The 16,749-nt window shown below is 40.3% G+C and overlaps 1 protein-coding gene across 2 annotated transcripts in view; it reads right to left on the bottom strand.

Annotated features, from left to right (window-relative positions):
- TDRD3 (tudor domain containing 3) overlaps window positions 1-15,089 on the bottom strand; it is a 160,937-nt gene extending 145,848 nt beyond the window's left edge. For both annotated transcript variants that reach the window (XM_047080537.1, XM_047080544.1), the window contains exon 1: window positions 14,994-15,089. In XM_047080537.1, the coding sequence (XP_046936493.1) occupies window positions 14,994-15,034 (41 nt within the window). In that variant the 5' untranslated portion in view covers window positions 15,035-15,089. The remainder of the gene's footprint in view (window positions 1-14,993) is intronic.
- Window positions 15,090-16,749: the final 1,660 nt, after the last annotated feature.

Genomic DNA, 16,749 nt, shown 5'->3' with positions numbered 1-16,749 from the left:
TGTATTTAATCTTTAAAAAAGTATATTGTTCTGGGGCACCTGGGTGGCTCGGTCGGTTAAGCATCCGACTTCGGCTCAGGTCATGATATCACAGTCTGTGAGTTCAAGCCCTGCGTCGGGCTCTGTGCTGACAGCTCAGAGCCTGGAGCCTGCTTCGGATTCTGTGTCTCCCTCTCTCTCTGCTCCTCCCCTGCTCATGCTCTGTCTCTCTCTGTCTCAAAAATAAAATAAAAACATAAAAAAAATTTTTTAAAGGTATATTGTTCCATAAATTTACATATTACATAACTGGCTCCAAACATTTAATTTTTAAGGAGGATATCCCATTGCTCCTTAAATAAAATCCTTAATAATAACACTAAAAGGTAAATACTTAATAACAATGCAACATTTCAACAAGAATGTTAAATTACCTGCCTTCAGCTTCTGAGACTTAACTAAATTCATATCCAAAATAATAGATTGCATATTGACGTTTTTCTCTCTCAAATGTCTATTCTTCCTGTACAAGTAAAATAATATATGAAATATTCAACCTGTATTATTTATCTTTAATTTGAGGCACCAACATTTATAAGACTACCAAATGCTAAAACATACTTTATAATGAGATTCAAAACCCACACTGAAACCCGTAAGATATAAGGATTTTGTCTTTATCAAGGTAACCCTTTAAGAGACTATATATTCTAAAATAAAGAACACATTTTTTTCAAAGGTAACACAATTTCAGAAATCCATACATGTGCAAATTACATGAATTTATTTACTGGCTACAGTAAGTTATGAGAGTCCAGGCTTAACACGCAATAGAAAGAGTGCCAAGTATTTATTGGGCACTCGGCATACGACAAGCAGTGTTCTGAAACACTTTGTGTGTATTAACTCATTAATCCTCATAAGTATACTATGGATTAGGTGCTACAATTGGCACCATTTAAGAGATGAATAAACTGAGGGAGCAAGCAGTTTAATTAATGTACTCAAGGTTATTTAATCAGTGGCAGAACCAGGACTGACCCTGGTTCTAGAGAGTTGGACTTCAGAGCTCGTGCTTTTAACACAAACCATATCAGGTATATTTGTGTGTCAACTATACTTCAATTAACACTTAAAATTAATAATAAAAAAAAAAGTAGGTATAAATTTAACTGAAAATCAAGAATACAGAGTTTTGTTTTCACAACCACTCTCTTTTCAAAGTAATCACTCATGAAAACCCAGTTTTGTGATATAATTCTAATTAACTACTAATTCTAATATGAATTAACTATGTAAAATCATGTAATTTACGGGGGCACCTGGGTGGCTCAGTGGGCTAAACAGCCGACTTCGGCTCAGGTCAGGATCTCACAGTTCGTGTGTTTGAGTCCTGCACCAGGCCCTGTGCTGACAGCTCAGAGCCTGGAGCCTGCTTCGGATTCTGTGTCTCCCTCTCTCTCTGTTCTCCCCAAATCGCACTCTGTCTCTGTCTCTCTCAAAAATAAATAAAAGTTAAAAAAAAAATTTAAATCATGTAATTTACTAATCTCAGTTTCAAACACAAATGAATTCAAGCTTGCAAGCCTATTCCTCTTTCACAATGCTGACATCCTGCTGACTTCTTAGTTCACTCATAGCGGGTACTTAGGCAAAAAAGAAAAAAAAAAAATGGTGCTGCAGGGCAATACCAGGCAAGCCATAACAGCAAAAAGCAAGCTGAATATAACAAAAACATTCAGTCAAACAGCCTATTTTTCCACTTTGAAAATACATGTCTTAGATACATAGAAATCTATAATCATACATCTTTTAAATACACTTTTGCTTAAGGCAGGATAGCATTACCAGTAACGATAAACAATTCAATTTACACATGAAAGTTATTGTGATAAAGTAAAACATTTTAAAAGACCACCAACAGTCCAATTCAATTTTATTTTTCATGAAAACATGTTTAGGCAGGAATAATTCAAACCATGTCAAGCAATGTCAGCCAATATAAGAGCTGCACAGATAAGTCTCATAACACCAACTATAAACTAATATTACTTCATAACCAAAAGTATAAGAAAGTTAACAAAATGCAGCGGAAAGGTACTTTCTCATAACAAACATGATCACTCTTTAATGTGTCATACTAGGTATCAGCCACATGACTAAACCAAGAAGGCTTGCAATCGCCTTTTATAAGCAAATATAATACATACATACAACCTACTTATTATAGAAGGATATATAATTAGAGAAAGAGGGCTTTGCAAACCACAAAGTCCTTTCCACACATTAGATCATCACTAAAAATAAAAAAAAATTAAAGTAGAATATTAGCAAGTAATTAAATCAAATCAAAAGTACAAAATAAAAAGTGCTTCACTTCATTCATTCATACCAAATTCATACAACTTTACCATAATTTAAACAGTACCAGTAAGTGAAAAATTCAAAATGTGTCCAGGTAGAAGGGAACTACTTCAAGTGTGGTCCACTGAACAGTACCAATCTTCAAACTCTTTGTTACTGCTTCATGATGGAATAAGTACAGAAACTGAGGCAAGCCATTTAGAAACTCTAAAAGCAATCTGACATTGCTGCAAGATGTTATACTTCACAAAGGTAGTGATGTGTGAAAAACTGGAAATTTAAAAAATTGGAAGACAGCTTGAGAATCACTGAGCTAGGCCACATTTCCCAGAATCCCTTTTAGGTAGGCGAGATTAAGTTCTTGGAAACCAAGGAAGTGATGTGAGCCACCTTTCCCATCAGGGAACTCACTCTATGGCTCTCAGCTGTCCTTTCCCTTCTGCTAACTAAAACCCTGATGTCGCAGCTACCCTATGTGCATGAAAACAATGACAATACGTACCCTACCTAACTAGTGCTTCTCAAACTCAAATGTACAAAAAAAAGTCACTAGGAGAACCCTGTTAAAATACAGATGCTGATTCAGTAGGTCTGTGGTAGAGACTGAGACTCTACACTGCTAACAAGGTATCAGGTAATGCTAATGATTCTGGTCTTAGGACCACACTTGGAGTAGCAGGAGTTAGGGGACAACTAAAGTTAGATGGAAAGAACTTGGGTCCATAAATGACAGCACAAAGCAGATTCCCCAACACTGTGGGTTTTTCTGTGATGAGGAAAAAAAAGAATGAGGAAAAAAAAAAAGGCTATGTTCTTTAGACCTTTGTAATGTGGGGTCTCTGTATATCAGCCTAACTTTCAACCTAATAGAGCACAGTTTTGTAAATATCAAGAAGGGTATACCTCAGGCCAGTTTTACATTTTAATTAAAATAATATCAACATAAATGCTTATTCACATAAGTATAAATTGGAAAAAAGTTCAAGGCCTTATTGCCCTTTCAAGACAATCTGACTCTAGAAAGCATGCTATGATTTCTGTCATGTATCATTTAAATATTATTACTCTACCCATTAACATTTACACCACTACACTGGACTAACTTTTTCATGATGTCAAAACAAAATCTGAATGTTAACCTCTCATTGTTAAGAAGCTACATCTAATTATATGAAGACATCTTTCAATTGGGAATTATCCCTACAAAAGAAATCTTTTCCTTATAACTAGTAGAAAATTTATTGAGTAAAATGGCAGGTGTCTCTGTGTAGCAAAGAATAGCTAGATATGTCTACCGACAAAGTTAATGTTATTTGGGATCGTTATTTTGCACAAGCAACGATGTAAAACACAGACACAATTTCATGGTATTGTTGCAGCAATCATATTTTTAATATATGTATATGAAATAGTTTCATTTTTTAATGAAATGAAACACCTAATTAACATATGCTTATGAAGACTTCTGACAAATGTGTAATTAACTCAATAAAGAAAACAAAAAAGTAAAAACAAAGCACATAACCACAACCAGAAAAAGTGGTCAAAAAATTTATCAGCAGCAACCAAAATAAGGAAAAACAACATCCTGATCTTGTAGAACTTCAAAATGTCCAAAGAGGAATCTGACAGAGCCTGGGTACTAACCGGTACCAAGAAGCATAACTAAGGAAAGAAGTCAAATTAACACAATCCTGGAGAAATCTCACTGTTACAATGTAGACTGAAACACAGAGATTCAGCAAGCAGCCTGGACAAAAGATCATGGCAAACTCCCAGGAACAGAAGCCTCTGCATACCAACCTAGGCTCTCAGCTCAAGCAAAAAGGGTCAATGGTATGTGCCATTCTGAGTTTGGTAAACTGAGGAAGCCCACTGAGAAGAAGGCCTTCCCCTAACTAGTAACATATATATGACCTTTTCTGTTGTTCATATTGAAAGTTAACAAAAGAGCAACCTGTGCTTGGCAGGGTCCTCACGTAAAACCCAGTGGGCTGGAACCTTATGCCAGCTTAATAAACTGGGAAGTGTCCCAGCGTCCACTTCTTTGCCTCATCAACGGCCACAGAATGAATGATAACCTCCTCTCCTAATGCCTTTCTAACCAGGGACCCCGACATAACAAGCAATTATGAAACATCAAAAGGAAAAGTAAAAATTTGTAGTATCCCATAAAATATCAAAAGTGTAAAGAAATAATTAGGACCTAGGACAAATTTATACTAAAAACAAACTTCTGAAAATAGTTTCTATTAACATTGGTTTGAGAAAGAACATTTCAAACCCCTCCCAAAACAGTTGGTTGTCCCATGCAAGAAATGTTATCAACATATCTGTAAGTGTGTATGTTTGTATTCAGTTAGAAGCATTTATCAATAAATAGAGAAAGCTTTGGGGTGCTAGTGGCTCAGTGGACTAAGCATCAGACTCTTGATTTCGGCTCAGGTCATGATCTCTTGGTCTGTGGGATTGAGCCCTGCTTGGGGGCTCTGAGCTGACAGCGCAGAGCCTGCTTGGGATTCTCTCTCTCTGCCCCTCTGCTGCTCCTGTGCTTGCACACACACGTGCTCTCTCTCTCTCTCAAAAGAAAAGAATAAACATTTTTAAAAAATTTTTTTAAGGTTTATTCATTTTTTGATAGAGAGAGAGCATGAGTGGGGGAGGAGCACAGTGAGAGGGAGACACAGAATCCGAAGCAGAGTCCAGGCTCTGAACTGACAGCCCGACGCGGGGCTCAAACCCGTGGACTGTGAGATCATGACATGAGCTGAAGTCAGACGTTCAATTGACTGAGCCGCCCGGCGCCCCTAAAACAATAAACATTTTTAAAAAATAGGGAAAGCTTGTATAACAGGTTATTTCCTACATTACTGTAAAAATTACATTTTTTCATAAAACTAGTTTTTAAAATTTCACAACATTCATTTCACAAGTAACAATTTTCTCCTCTACACAAGGCTTGAAAAAGTTTCATATTCCTGGAGAACACAAAAACAGTATGATGAAACATACTGAGACTAAATTACAATGGTACTAACATTCATTCCACAAGCATGTACATGCCTACTGTGGACCCTGCACCCCGCTAAATGCCAGAACACCTCAGAGATATGACTTCATCCTAGTCCTACAGGAGCTTACAAAATAAGACATCAATCAAACTATTTTAACTATTTGGAAAAACCAAATATTTACTTATTTCTTTTGATCTAACAATATTAGAATATATTAATGGCAAAAGGAAAAATTATTTCACTAACTTTATCATGATCATCTACCAACTTTCCAGACACTTAAGCTTAAATACATCCCTATTTCTCTTCCAAAACAAAACTTAAACTGAATTAATTCTTAAATCCATTATAAACTGTTGGCTTAATTTATTTAAGTTTTTTCCCCATCAATATTTTTTAAATTTTTTTTTTCAACGTTTTTTATTTATTTTTGGGACAGAGAGAGACAGAGCATGAACGGGGGAGGGGCAGAGAGAGAGGGAGACACAGAATCGGAAACAGGCTCCAGGCTCCGAGCCATCAGCCCAGAGCCTGACGCGGGGCTCGAACTCACGGAGCGCGAGATCGTGACCTGGCTGAAGTCGGACGCTTAACCGACTGCGCCACCCAGGCGCCCCACCCCATCAATATTTATGCTTAATGTTTCATATTCTGTATTTTTCAAAATTTATTAATTTTCAAACTTCTCAAGGTCCTGCCTAGGAATTTAATAGAATAAAAAAATTTTTTTCTTAATATCTTTCTTCACTTAATATCCATTATAGACTAACTGTCTTCTGAAAAGTTGCAGCTGAATTTTATAAGCATTTTATATTTAGAGGAGTTTTAAGGGGGTTTGGGGGGGGGATTAAAAAAAGAGACCTTCAAATATCTGAAGTTTTAAAAAATGTTTTTAAAAACTGCTCTGAGTCTCTAATAATCCAATCCAGTAATCCAATACTGACCTAAGCAAATAATCTTATCACAGAACTCTTAAAGACATATCCATTTTCTCTTTTCAGAAAAGTCACTGATTTCATATTCCAATGCTTCCCCCCCCCCTGCCCTGAAGCTCCTAAAAAGCTAAGTCTCCTTTAAAATGCTGAAATTCTCGGGTGCCTGAGTGGCTTACTCGGTTGAGCGTCTTCGGCTCAGGTCATGATCTCATGGTTTGTGGGTTTGAGCCCCCGCGTCCGGCTCTGTGCTGACAGCTAGGAGCCTGGAGCCTGCTTCGGATTCTGTCTCCCTCTCTCTCTGCCCCTCCCCTGCTCATGCTCTGTCTCTCAAAAATAAATGAATGTAAAAAAATAAAAAAATACATAAAAAAAATTTTAAATGCTGAAATTCCTCAGTGCTTGCACCTAGCCTCTTCTTATTTAAAGTTTGATTTTTAGATCACTGATAGGTGCCATCTAATAGAAATGTAATGCAAACCACATACGTAATTTTAAGTTTTCTGGTAGTCACATTTTAAAAAGTAAAGAGAAACATGCGCAATTAATTTAATAATATATTTTAACACAATATAGTGATGGCATTATTTCAATATGCAAACAATGTAAAAATGAATGAGAGATATTTATATCCTTTTTTGGTACTAAGTCTTCCAAACCTGGTGTGTATTTTACATTTACATCACACGCAAATTTGGATTAGACATATTTCAAGTATTCAGTAACCACATGTGGCTAATGTCTACCATACTGGACAGTGCAGCCTTAGATGATCTCATCCATGCACTACTTCAGTCATCAGCTATACCCAAATGACTCCATATTTATATCTCTAATCCAGTCTTCTTCCTAGTGCAAGATTAGTATTTCCTAATATCTAATTGACATCTTACTTTAAATGACTCAAAGGCACCTCGTACTCAAATAATGTCCAACTTCAATTCATGATCCACCCCTCAAAAATGTACTCCTTTTCTAAGACTCCCTATCTAACCATACTGTAATCAATTTAGGTATACAAGCCAGAAACCCAGAAATCAACCCCTTGACACCTCCTTCTCTCTCTTTCCCATATATAGATGCATATATTTAGATGGATATAGTCCATCTAAAAGTTCTGTCCATTTTACCTCTCAAATACCAATCAAATCAATCTCTGTTCTCCATCGCAATCATCACCACCATTCTACCACTCTACTCAAGCCAAGCTCCGAGCCATTTTCTTCAATGCAAGCATTTCTCAACATCTAACTATGATGTCATCCCTACTTCAACCGTCCCAACCCTTGATAAAACTTTCCAACTGATTTCTACTGCCTCCAGAATAAAAGCAAGGCCTGAGCTACATGATCCAGACCCTAAGTGTCTCCCAGTTCCGCCTCACTATACCACCTCTGTCTTGCCCTCCGCTCATCCTGGTCCTTCAGACAGACCTTTGTACTCACCATGTTCCTTACTGCCCTATAAACTCTGCATATGCTGCTTTACCCTTACTTAGTCTATTTAATTCCCACTCATCCTCCAGATCTCAGGGAAGCATTCTCTGACCACCACAAAGACACCAAATTTCCCTTCTATAAGCTCATCTAGAACCATGTCCCTTTTCATTTCTAGTGTACTTTACAGATGCAATGTTTGAATATGTAATTAATGGCTTTCTCCCCTTAAGACTACATCTGATTGAACTAAGGAGTCTGCCACAGCAAGATGTTTAATAATTATTTGTTGAATGAATGTGTTAGTGAATCTGCCTTGTTTTTTCCCTAGACAAAGACTAGACACCATGTGAGATGGCGTATATAACATGCCCTGCTTATACAGCACTAGTTCTGAAAAGCTTCCCAGACTTCTCAAGCAAAATATCAGTATATGACATGTTTAAATTCTGACCAACTAGTATATCATCACCAAAACAAATAGTGCCTTGTGTACAAGATGCATAAACATTTACTACGTGTATTTCAGTACACACATTACTATATAGGGTTACATCTTTCTCTGCATTATTGCAGAGACTTACTTATTGTTGTAAAGATACCATATCTTCAGCAGCACCATCCTAAGATGAGGGTAGCTATCTGTCTCCACTTTAAAGGCTGTGAAACTGTAATAAGTATAAAAACTGCTCATGCATGCACACAGACTTACACCTATCAAGTCAGGGTGTGAAACCTATAGGGGTTATAGTAATAAGGTACAGGTAGGCTCTGTCCAGTCCTGGAGCATGATGTGGTTCTTTCCTCCTTCTCTATATCACCAGTGTGCTTCCTTTCTGCTCTCAGTATCCTTGATTTGACACCCTTGTTAACATTTTATATTATCACCACATATTTCTTGCCCCCTCTTCTCTGCTTTTGTTTTCATTCTATGACCTCATAAAAATGTTTCTCAATTTTTACACAAAAATTTTTGCATTGTTGGGAGTGCAGTCTACTTCTTCTAAAGATCATCTGGAGGCAAAGTCTTCTTCAGCTACTTCCAGAGCCTACATCTTACAAAAAAATCACAGTTTCTAAATAGTTGGGACTTAACTGCAACATGGTAAGTCAAAATGCCAATATTCTTCTTTTGTCAAAAGGAGAAAACATAAACCAAAAAAGTTGATATAGTTATATTTTTATGGTTCTTGAAATGTTACTATGTAATTTTTACTTGATTTAGCAAATGCTGCTGTGTGAGAGGAGAAAATTATTTTCAACTTGCTGAGGTAGCAAGTTTCTTTTTATACCCCCTTTATGCTTGAGGCAGTCAAGTCTACAGGCAGTTGAAACTAGATTTATAGGTTATTCACCAAAAAAAAAAAAAAAAAAAAAAAAAAATCACTGCAAACAGCACCTTGAAACCTGAAAACTTGCACAGTTTAACAGAATATCCAGTCATTTTTTTAGCACTTTATAGTATCAAAAGCTGCCAGGCAATGTGTAACATATTTTGAGGCAGAAGGTCAACAAGGCTTATTACTGTTGAACTATAATTTCACAAACAAGGTACACCAAAGAGATAGTTACAAATGCTCATTAAAGAAATGGGAAATGTTTCAAAATAGGAGGTCTCTGATAAGTCCCCTGAAACCAAAATATAAATCAACTGGTTTCTTCTAATGTTCTTGAACATGATCTATTATTGTTTCAGCTAAAAAGTGTGTTCATGGTTCTTATCCTTTCCAAAAGAGTATACCAAGAGTATGTTTATATCAAAGTGGTAATGATAGAATATAATTTTAGATAATAAAATATCCTGCACTTAATGTACAACCTTATAAAGAACTACTAATATCCTTTACAAATGTACTTATGTCTAAGAATTATGTTGGAATATAAGGGAGCAAAATTTCACATACTCTTTGTATAAACTCATTGTCTATTACCAACAGTGTAGTGCATAAAGGTATAGTTATATTGATGGTACTGCAAAGGTTGCTTTTCTTTTTTTTTTTTTCTTTCATTTTTTTATGTTTATTTTTGAGAGAGAGAGAGAGACAGATGTGAGCGGGGGAGGGGCAGAGAGAGGGAGACACAGAATCTGAGGCAGGCTCCCGGCTTCCAGCTGTCAGCACAGAGCCTGACATGGGGCTCAGACCCACAAGCCACGAGATCATGACCTGAGCGGAAGTAGGACGCTGAACCGACTGCAGAACCTGGTGCCCCAGGTTGCTTTTCACTTAAAGACTGGGATCAATGACCAGCAGTCTCCTGAGGAAGTGTTGTGCCTCTCAGAAAACAGAAACCATACAAGAAAGGTGCAGGGTGGACTACAGGACAGGAATCTGACTTTCTTGGTCATGACCATTAATGTATTTGGAAGGAAGCTTCCACGTGATGGAATGGGAAAAGAAGCTCTCCCTCTGTGGCCAGGTTAAAAGTCAGGAATTACAGGGGCGCCTGGGTGGCGCAGTCGGTTGGGCGTCCGACTTCAGCCAGGTCACGATCTCGCGGTCCGTGAGTTGGAGCCCCGCGTCAGGCTCTGGGCTGATGGCTCAGAGCCTGGAGCCTGTTTCCGATTCTGTGTCTCCCTCTCTCTCTGCCCCTCCCCCGTTCATGCTCTGTCTCTCTCTGTCCCAAAAATAAATAAACGTTGAAAAAAAAATTTTTTTTTAATAAATAAAAAAATAAAAAAGTCAGGAATTACAAATTCCAGCAAAATGTCCTGAAGTACCACTTTGAAATATCATTCTCAAGGCAACATGTGGAATAGGGCAGGCCCCCTTCAAGACAAGACAGCATTCACTTTATACCCATACTGCCACTGTGCTTCCTAAATAACAAATGGACAGAACTTGTAGATGGACTATATCCATCTAAATATATATTAAAGTTGTTCTTCTTCAGCACTAAATTTTGATAAAGACTGTTATAAGCTATCATCTTTCTTAGGTGTCTCAAGGTGAAAGAAAGGGAGAGGAGTATACACTTGGGCCAGAGGATGGTCAGTGTGGTCGTAGCACCAGTCATCAAAGAGAGAGAATCCAAAAGGGAAGGTGAAATTCAAGGCGAACAAGGTAAGAAGACCTTTGTGTTCATCCTTCTATTTTCCCTCTAACCCTGCCCTCCTCACCAAAACACAAAAACAAAAATCCCAGAGCACAACCTGGTTAAGCCTTGTTATGTTAGAAACCTGGAGTTTCTCAGAAATTATGTTCATAATACCAATGGAAACACACTATTTCTAATGCTACCTTATGGTGTCTTCAACTCCAAACTGCTGAGTAAGGCAAAGACATACAATATAGTGTCTTACTTTTTCAGACCTTATTCTCAGCCTTAGAAAAATACACAATTAACCAGATTTTCAGATAACCCTAATCAGCCCTTAGGTGAGCCACTGCAAGATAAAGGTTTCTTTGTTTCCAAAATCACCATTCCTCAGCATAAGCACTTTATCTTTCCCAAAGAAGAAAGTAAATTTACACACCACAAAACGCTTAAATCCAATTTTCTATTTTAAAATGTATCATTTTTTTTTATCAACAATTTAAATTAGAAGTGGTCACCATGGCTTGATGGAAATGAGTTTTGAATCTTTATTCCGCCCGTTTGGGCTCTATTCTTGGTTCTGCTACTTGTAACTGAGGAAATTTTTGATTCCCATGGTGCTTCAGTTTCTTCATCCGCACCTGAAGACATTAAGCTATACCACCACTAATTCTATGGAAAATACCTTTTCTTTTTTTTTTCGTTCATTTTTTTAAATGTTTATTTATTTTTGAGAGAGACACAGACAGAGATAGAGACAGCACAAGCAGGGGAGGGGCAGAGAGAGAGGGAGACACAAAAATCAGAAGCAGGCCCCAGGCTCTGAGCTGTCAGCACAAACCCAGGGACCATGAGATCATGACCTGAAGCCAAAGTCAAAGGCTTAACTGACTGAGCTACCCAGGGCTCCACCTTTTCAAAAACACAATCACAACTAAATGTGTTCTAACATGTTTCTATTTTTTTAAAGTTTCAAAAGGTTGGGGCACCTTTTGAAAGTCAGTAGGGCATCTGACTCTTGATTTCAGTTCAGGTCATGATCTCCTGGGTTCCTGAGTTGGAGCCCCAAAATGGGCTCCTTCCTGACACTGTGGAGCCTACTTGGGATACTCTCTCCCACGCCCGCTCGCTCTCTCAAAATAAATAAACTTTAAAATAAATAAAAATTTCAAAAGATTGACATTTCTATAAAAATTTTAAAGATTCAAATGGTTAGTAGAAATATACAAATCCCCCTTAAGGGATTCTCCAAGGAGAAAAACCAAAAAGGTATTAAGTAAATCTGTTATCTAGACAAATTAAGTAAAATCTCCTCTCATACTGAAGTCTATTCCACACATAACTAAGTACCACAAAAGATCAATGTACTATTTAGTGCATTATTTAAACATAATCACCATACTGTGTAAGTCCCTGAAAGTTTTAAAGTTCAAATCAGCAAAACCTGATGTTTTCTATGCTACTCATCACTAAAGAAAAAAATTATTGTAAAGTCTGCCAGGGTGGCTACTGTTGGAGTTATATTTTAAAATATTGATTTTGTGGGGGTTCTAATGAAGATTAAGGACTTAGGAGGGGGAAAAATACTCAGAAAATAACAAACTGGAATAATAGATTAGAAACCTAAGCTTTTTTGGCATAAGATATTACCCTAACCTATTGTTTTAGGTGAAGATAATAGAAAGGATTTAATAGTTTAGGTTAGCATCTATTTCTTTTTAAGTCCTACAAGTCATTAAGTGAATAGATTAAGTACTAAGAAAAATGGTTTTGTCAGTGACAATAACAGAGAATCTCAAGAGTTAGAGGAAACTGAGAATATCAGAACTGGAATGAACTGGTCAGAGGTACTCTTTGGTCATCAATTCTCCTTCTAGTACTCTTCTCTGCCTAAACATTTGAAATTCTGTATTTTAACATAGTAAGTCTGTACTTAAATGTAAGATCTGTACAGGCCACCTGAACGCCTAGGAGATCCTTTTGTTTGGCACAAATCTAACCCATTCAAGACCCATTAGGAATTACATGTAACTCCAAAATTCCTAGAAAAACAGTCTTATTAGACCCATGGCTTACTATTGCCTTCATTAGTCACTGCCTTACAAAAGCAACAGAAATCTGGTGGAAAAAGAAACATGTTAAACAGATAATTTGTGATATAAAGTAACAAATGTTACAATATAACACTCCTTTAGCTTTATAACAAAGGGAGGCACTCTCTCTAAGATTGGGTGGAAACCCCTGCTAGCAGTCTGATTGGCAGGGTCTGAATTCTAATTGGCAGGGGCATCCCAAGGTCAGTTGTATGAGACTTTACTGAAAACCTACACTGTAGTGGCTCCCTGGCACCAAAAATACACAGAAAAATCAGTTATAGTTCCCCACCCTTAAGGAGTTTAGGGTCCAAAACCAAAAAAGAACAATTTAGTATGTGTTTGGAACCAAAATATGAGACTAGCCTTTCTAAAGGAGGTGGGGTCGTGTTGGAAAGAAGTAAAAGACCAAGTTTGTACCTGAAGTTGTATCACTAGGTTTAAGAACTAAGGCTCAATCTAACGAAGCATGGGAAAAAACTGAAATAGAAGAGTGATCCAAGGAGGCGCCTGAGTGGCTCTGGCAATTAAGCATCCAACTTCACCTCAGCTCATGATTCCTGAGATTGGGTCCTAAATTCAGCCCTGTGCGGACAGCTTGGAGCCTGCTTGGGATTCTCTCTGCCCCTCCCATGCTTGCGTGCTTTCTCTCTCTCTGAATAAAGAAACTTTAATAATAATAATAATAATAATAAAACGAAGAGTGACCCAAGATTCTTCAATACATCCTTTGAGGTAAAGAAACTGAAGGTAGAAATTCCAGAACAAAAGTAAAACTGGGTAAGGTTAGCTTTTAACTCCACAGTCTGTTATGCTAATGGTGTTCACGGAAAAACTGTAGGAACAACGCTAACAGTGGGAAGTACCAGCCCCCCTGTGCTCACCTTTCAGCTCCACCACTTTCTAGATAGGTAAAGTTACTTTTAACAGTTCTGTGCTAGTCTTCTAACCTGAACAGCCAGAAGCCCCCTTTTCAAAATACAGGTGTTAAATCTGGCCCAACTTTTCGGGTCTTAAGCCTCTCTGGACACCGTCCTACTTCCACGAACCACAAGGATCTAGTGTCAGTTCTGCAAACCAATAAGCGCTTCCCTACTTCTGTGTTGCATCTCCAGTGGCTCTGCCTAGAAAGCCCTTTCCTCGCCGTCTTTCAAAACCCACTTCTCTAGGAAGTGAGCTCTCCTTCCCCTCCAATTCCATAGCACATTTGCCTGCCCCTCTGTACAGTTTGCCACTGTCTCCGTTTTTGTGTTCGTTCTTTGAATGCCTCCCTCTCTGCTCTTTTCCCTAAGATAGTGAACTGCCAGAGAGCAGGGGCAAATCTTTTTCATCCTTCCTACCCCTCCTCTCTGTGCCTATGAAGGCCTGGAAAAGCGTTACTAAATTAAACAATGTTAACAACTGCAATGACCTCAGTTTCAGAAACGGCTTAATTTCGCATAATTTTTTGTTGCTCTCAGATGTTAAAATCTTGACGTGAAACGTGTTTTAAAAATCAGAACACTGCCATCGCTTCAAGAAAAGTTCTACGGAGCACCCACACGAGTTGACAATGAGGTCATTCTTAGCTTCAGAAGTTGTGAGTATGCCACGGAGGGCAGCTTCACACCGGTCGGTACACTACTCCAAAATTACGGAAAAGAAGCGGCGGCCCAGGCAGCCGCACAGGCTTTGCTTGGGTCGACCCTCAACTTCCCGCGGGCCCGTGGGCCCGCGGGCTCCGGCCGCGCTCGCCCCTCTCCGCCGCACACGGTTCTCCAGCCCTCGCCTCCCCTCGTCCCGCCGCAGCAACACCGCCCGGAGCGGCGCGCACGGCGCGGCAGGTCCTATCGGGCGGATCCGCTCGGGCCTGGGCCGCCGGCCGCCCTGCCTGCTCTGCCAGCGGCCCCCCGGCCTCTCCCCGGCCCGCCGCCCGCCGCCCGGGGCCCAGGCCGCGCCGCCGCCGCCGCTCCGAGGGGAGCTGGGGGACTCGCTGGGCTCCGCGTGGCGCCGGGGGCGGAGCCGGCCCGGAGGGCCCGGAGAGAGGCCGGGGGCAGGCGGCGGCCTCCGCCTACCCCGACACGTACCCACCGCCCCCAACCCCAACCCTCCTCGGGGCCCCGGCCCGCGGCCGGGCGGCCGGCGGGACTTGCCACTTACCAACCCGCCTGGGACAACGCCGCGCCGGGGACCTCAGACATGGTAGCTGCTTAGGTCGGGGGTGGGGGTGGGGGGCTGGGGGTGGGGGTGGGGGGGGTAGGCCTCCTACTTGAGACCAAAAAAAAAAAAAAAAAAAAAAAACGAAAGAAAAGAAAAGAAAAAAAAAAAAACTCCTCTGGTCGGCTCTGCAACTGGGCATGCTCAGTGCGGCCGGCGCTTCCGCGTGCGGGTTCCACTCGCCGCGTTTTCCGAGCGGCCGCAGGGGCAGGCCTGGCGTGGAGGTTGGTAGTTGCAGCCCGCCGGAGGCCTTGTTCCCCCCCGCCACCCCCCGCTAAGGACCGTCTAGGGCCGGAGGTCGCTGGCCAATTTGTGAAGAAGGACCACTAGACTTTGCCCCTCCACCGAAAGCTGATTATTTTTTGTTTTGGGTCACTTTTCTGAGTTGTACACCTTGGAAACTAATGGGGACGTTTTTTTCTAGAGCAGAAAGTAACGTCCGCATTTCTAGCGCCTACAGGCGGTCACTTCACAGAAACCAGGATATGCTAGGGTTGAGGGATGGGTCGGTTTCGAGGAAGTGTTTAGTTTCGGGGTAGTAAAACTCAAAGGAACGGTAACCCCAGTCACCCTGCACAAGAGAAAAGTTTACTTTTTTTTTAAATATTTTAAATACTCGGTCCATTCACCCCGCTTTTCCATCTGCCCCGACGCAAAGAAAAGAATGAAGTCGCATTTTTTCGAGTCCCCACAGGCAAATCAGTTTGTAGAGATTGTACCACAATGAAAACGGTCAACCCAGGAAAACCTCCACTTAAGGGACATGAGTAAATCGGGCAGTTGTGTGTTTGTTTTCTCTGTCGCTCTGCCACTGGACCCATCCAAAGTCCCAGCGCAGCCCTGTGACGTTAGCACGAAGACAGCCAGGCCTGGCTCCCACAGCTTCGCTAGTGTCCTTCTCCGGCTTTCAGGAGCGATGAAGCACAGGGGCGGGTTCCCGAGTAAGCATGCGCGGCGGCGTCGCGGAACGGCGCGCTGGGCGCGCCAGCGCGATTGGACGGCTGAGACTTACGACAGCCAATCGGAGAGGAGCAGGTGGAAGAGGCCGCAGGCAGGGGAGACGCTCCCTAAAAGTTTGCTCCGCCCTCTCTGGTTTTCCACCTCTGTGAGTACTCGAGATAAAGACGCTTCTGTGTGGTTCCAGCCCCAACTGTCAAGTCTCGGGGAGAAACCGAGAACTTAAGCCGTATCATCGCGGCTGCTTCATTTGAAACCATCATCACAAAGACAGACTGCGGAACTGGACAGAGAAGCTCCTGGGACTGGGGAGGAAATTGACAGTTACAGAAGGAAGGAAATAATTGCTGTGGGCGGAGCTAAAACTCAATACAAATTTTTCTCCTAATTGGGATACATACTCTGGGCTTCCCAACTCATAGTTTTAAAATCTCGATGCCTTTCTTAACTCTAATGCTATCGAAATATGTTTTCAAACACATTGCTTAGAAACTAATTTTAATGAAACATATTTCCAAGTATTTAGAATCAGAAATAATTTAATCCTATTCTCTGCAATTTACAGTAGCATACGGTGTTTAGGCCATACACTTGGCTACAAGTATATTTCAGTTTATTGGCACCAGTCATCATATACAGGAGTCAGGAAAAGATTTACCATTCTGAAGGTAAATAGATGGCTCAAATTGCTAATATTTTTTATTGGTTGTTAAATAGAATCCACTCTTACCGATTATTTACA

This window comes from Lynx rufus, unplaced genomic scaffold (assembly GCF_022079265.1).
Source record: "Lynx rufus isolate CCGP_SWC_20201006 ecotype Redwood Valley unplaced genomic scaffold, mLynRuf1.p SCAF_1, whole genome shotgun sequence".
In the NCBI taxonomy this organism is placed as follows: domain Eukaryota; kingdom Metazoa; phylum Chordata; class Mammalia; order Carnivora; family Felidae; genus Lynx; species Lynx rufus.
Note: the sequence above shows the minus strand (reverse complement) of the source record. Positions and strands in the feature narration are given on the sequence as shown.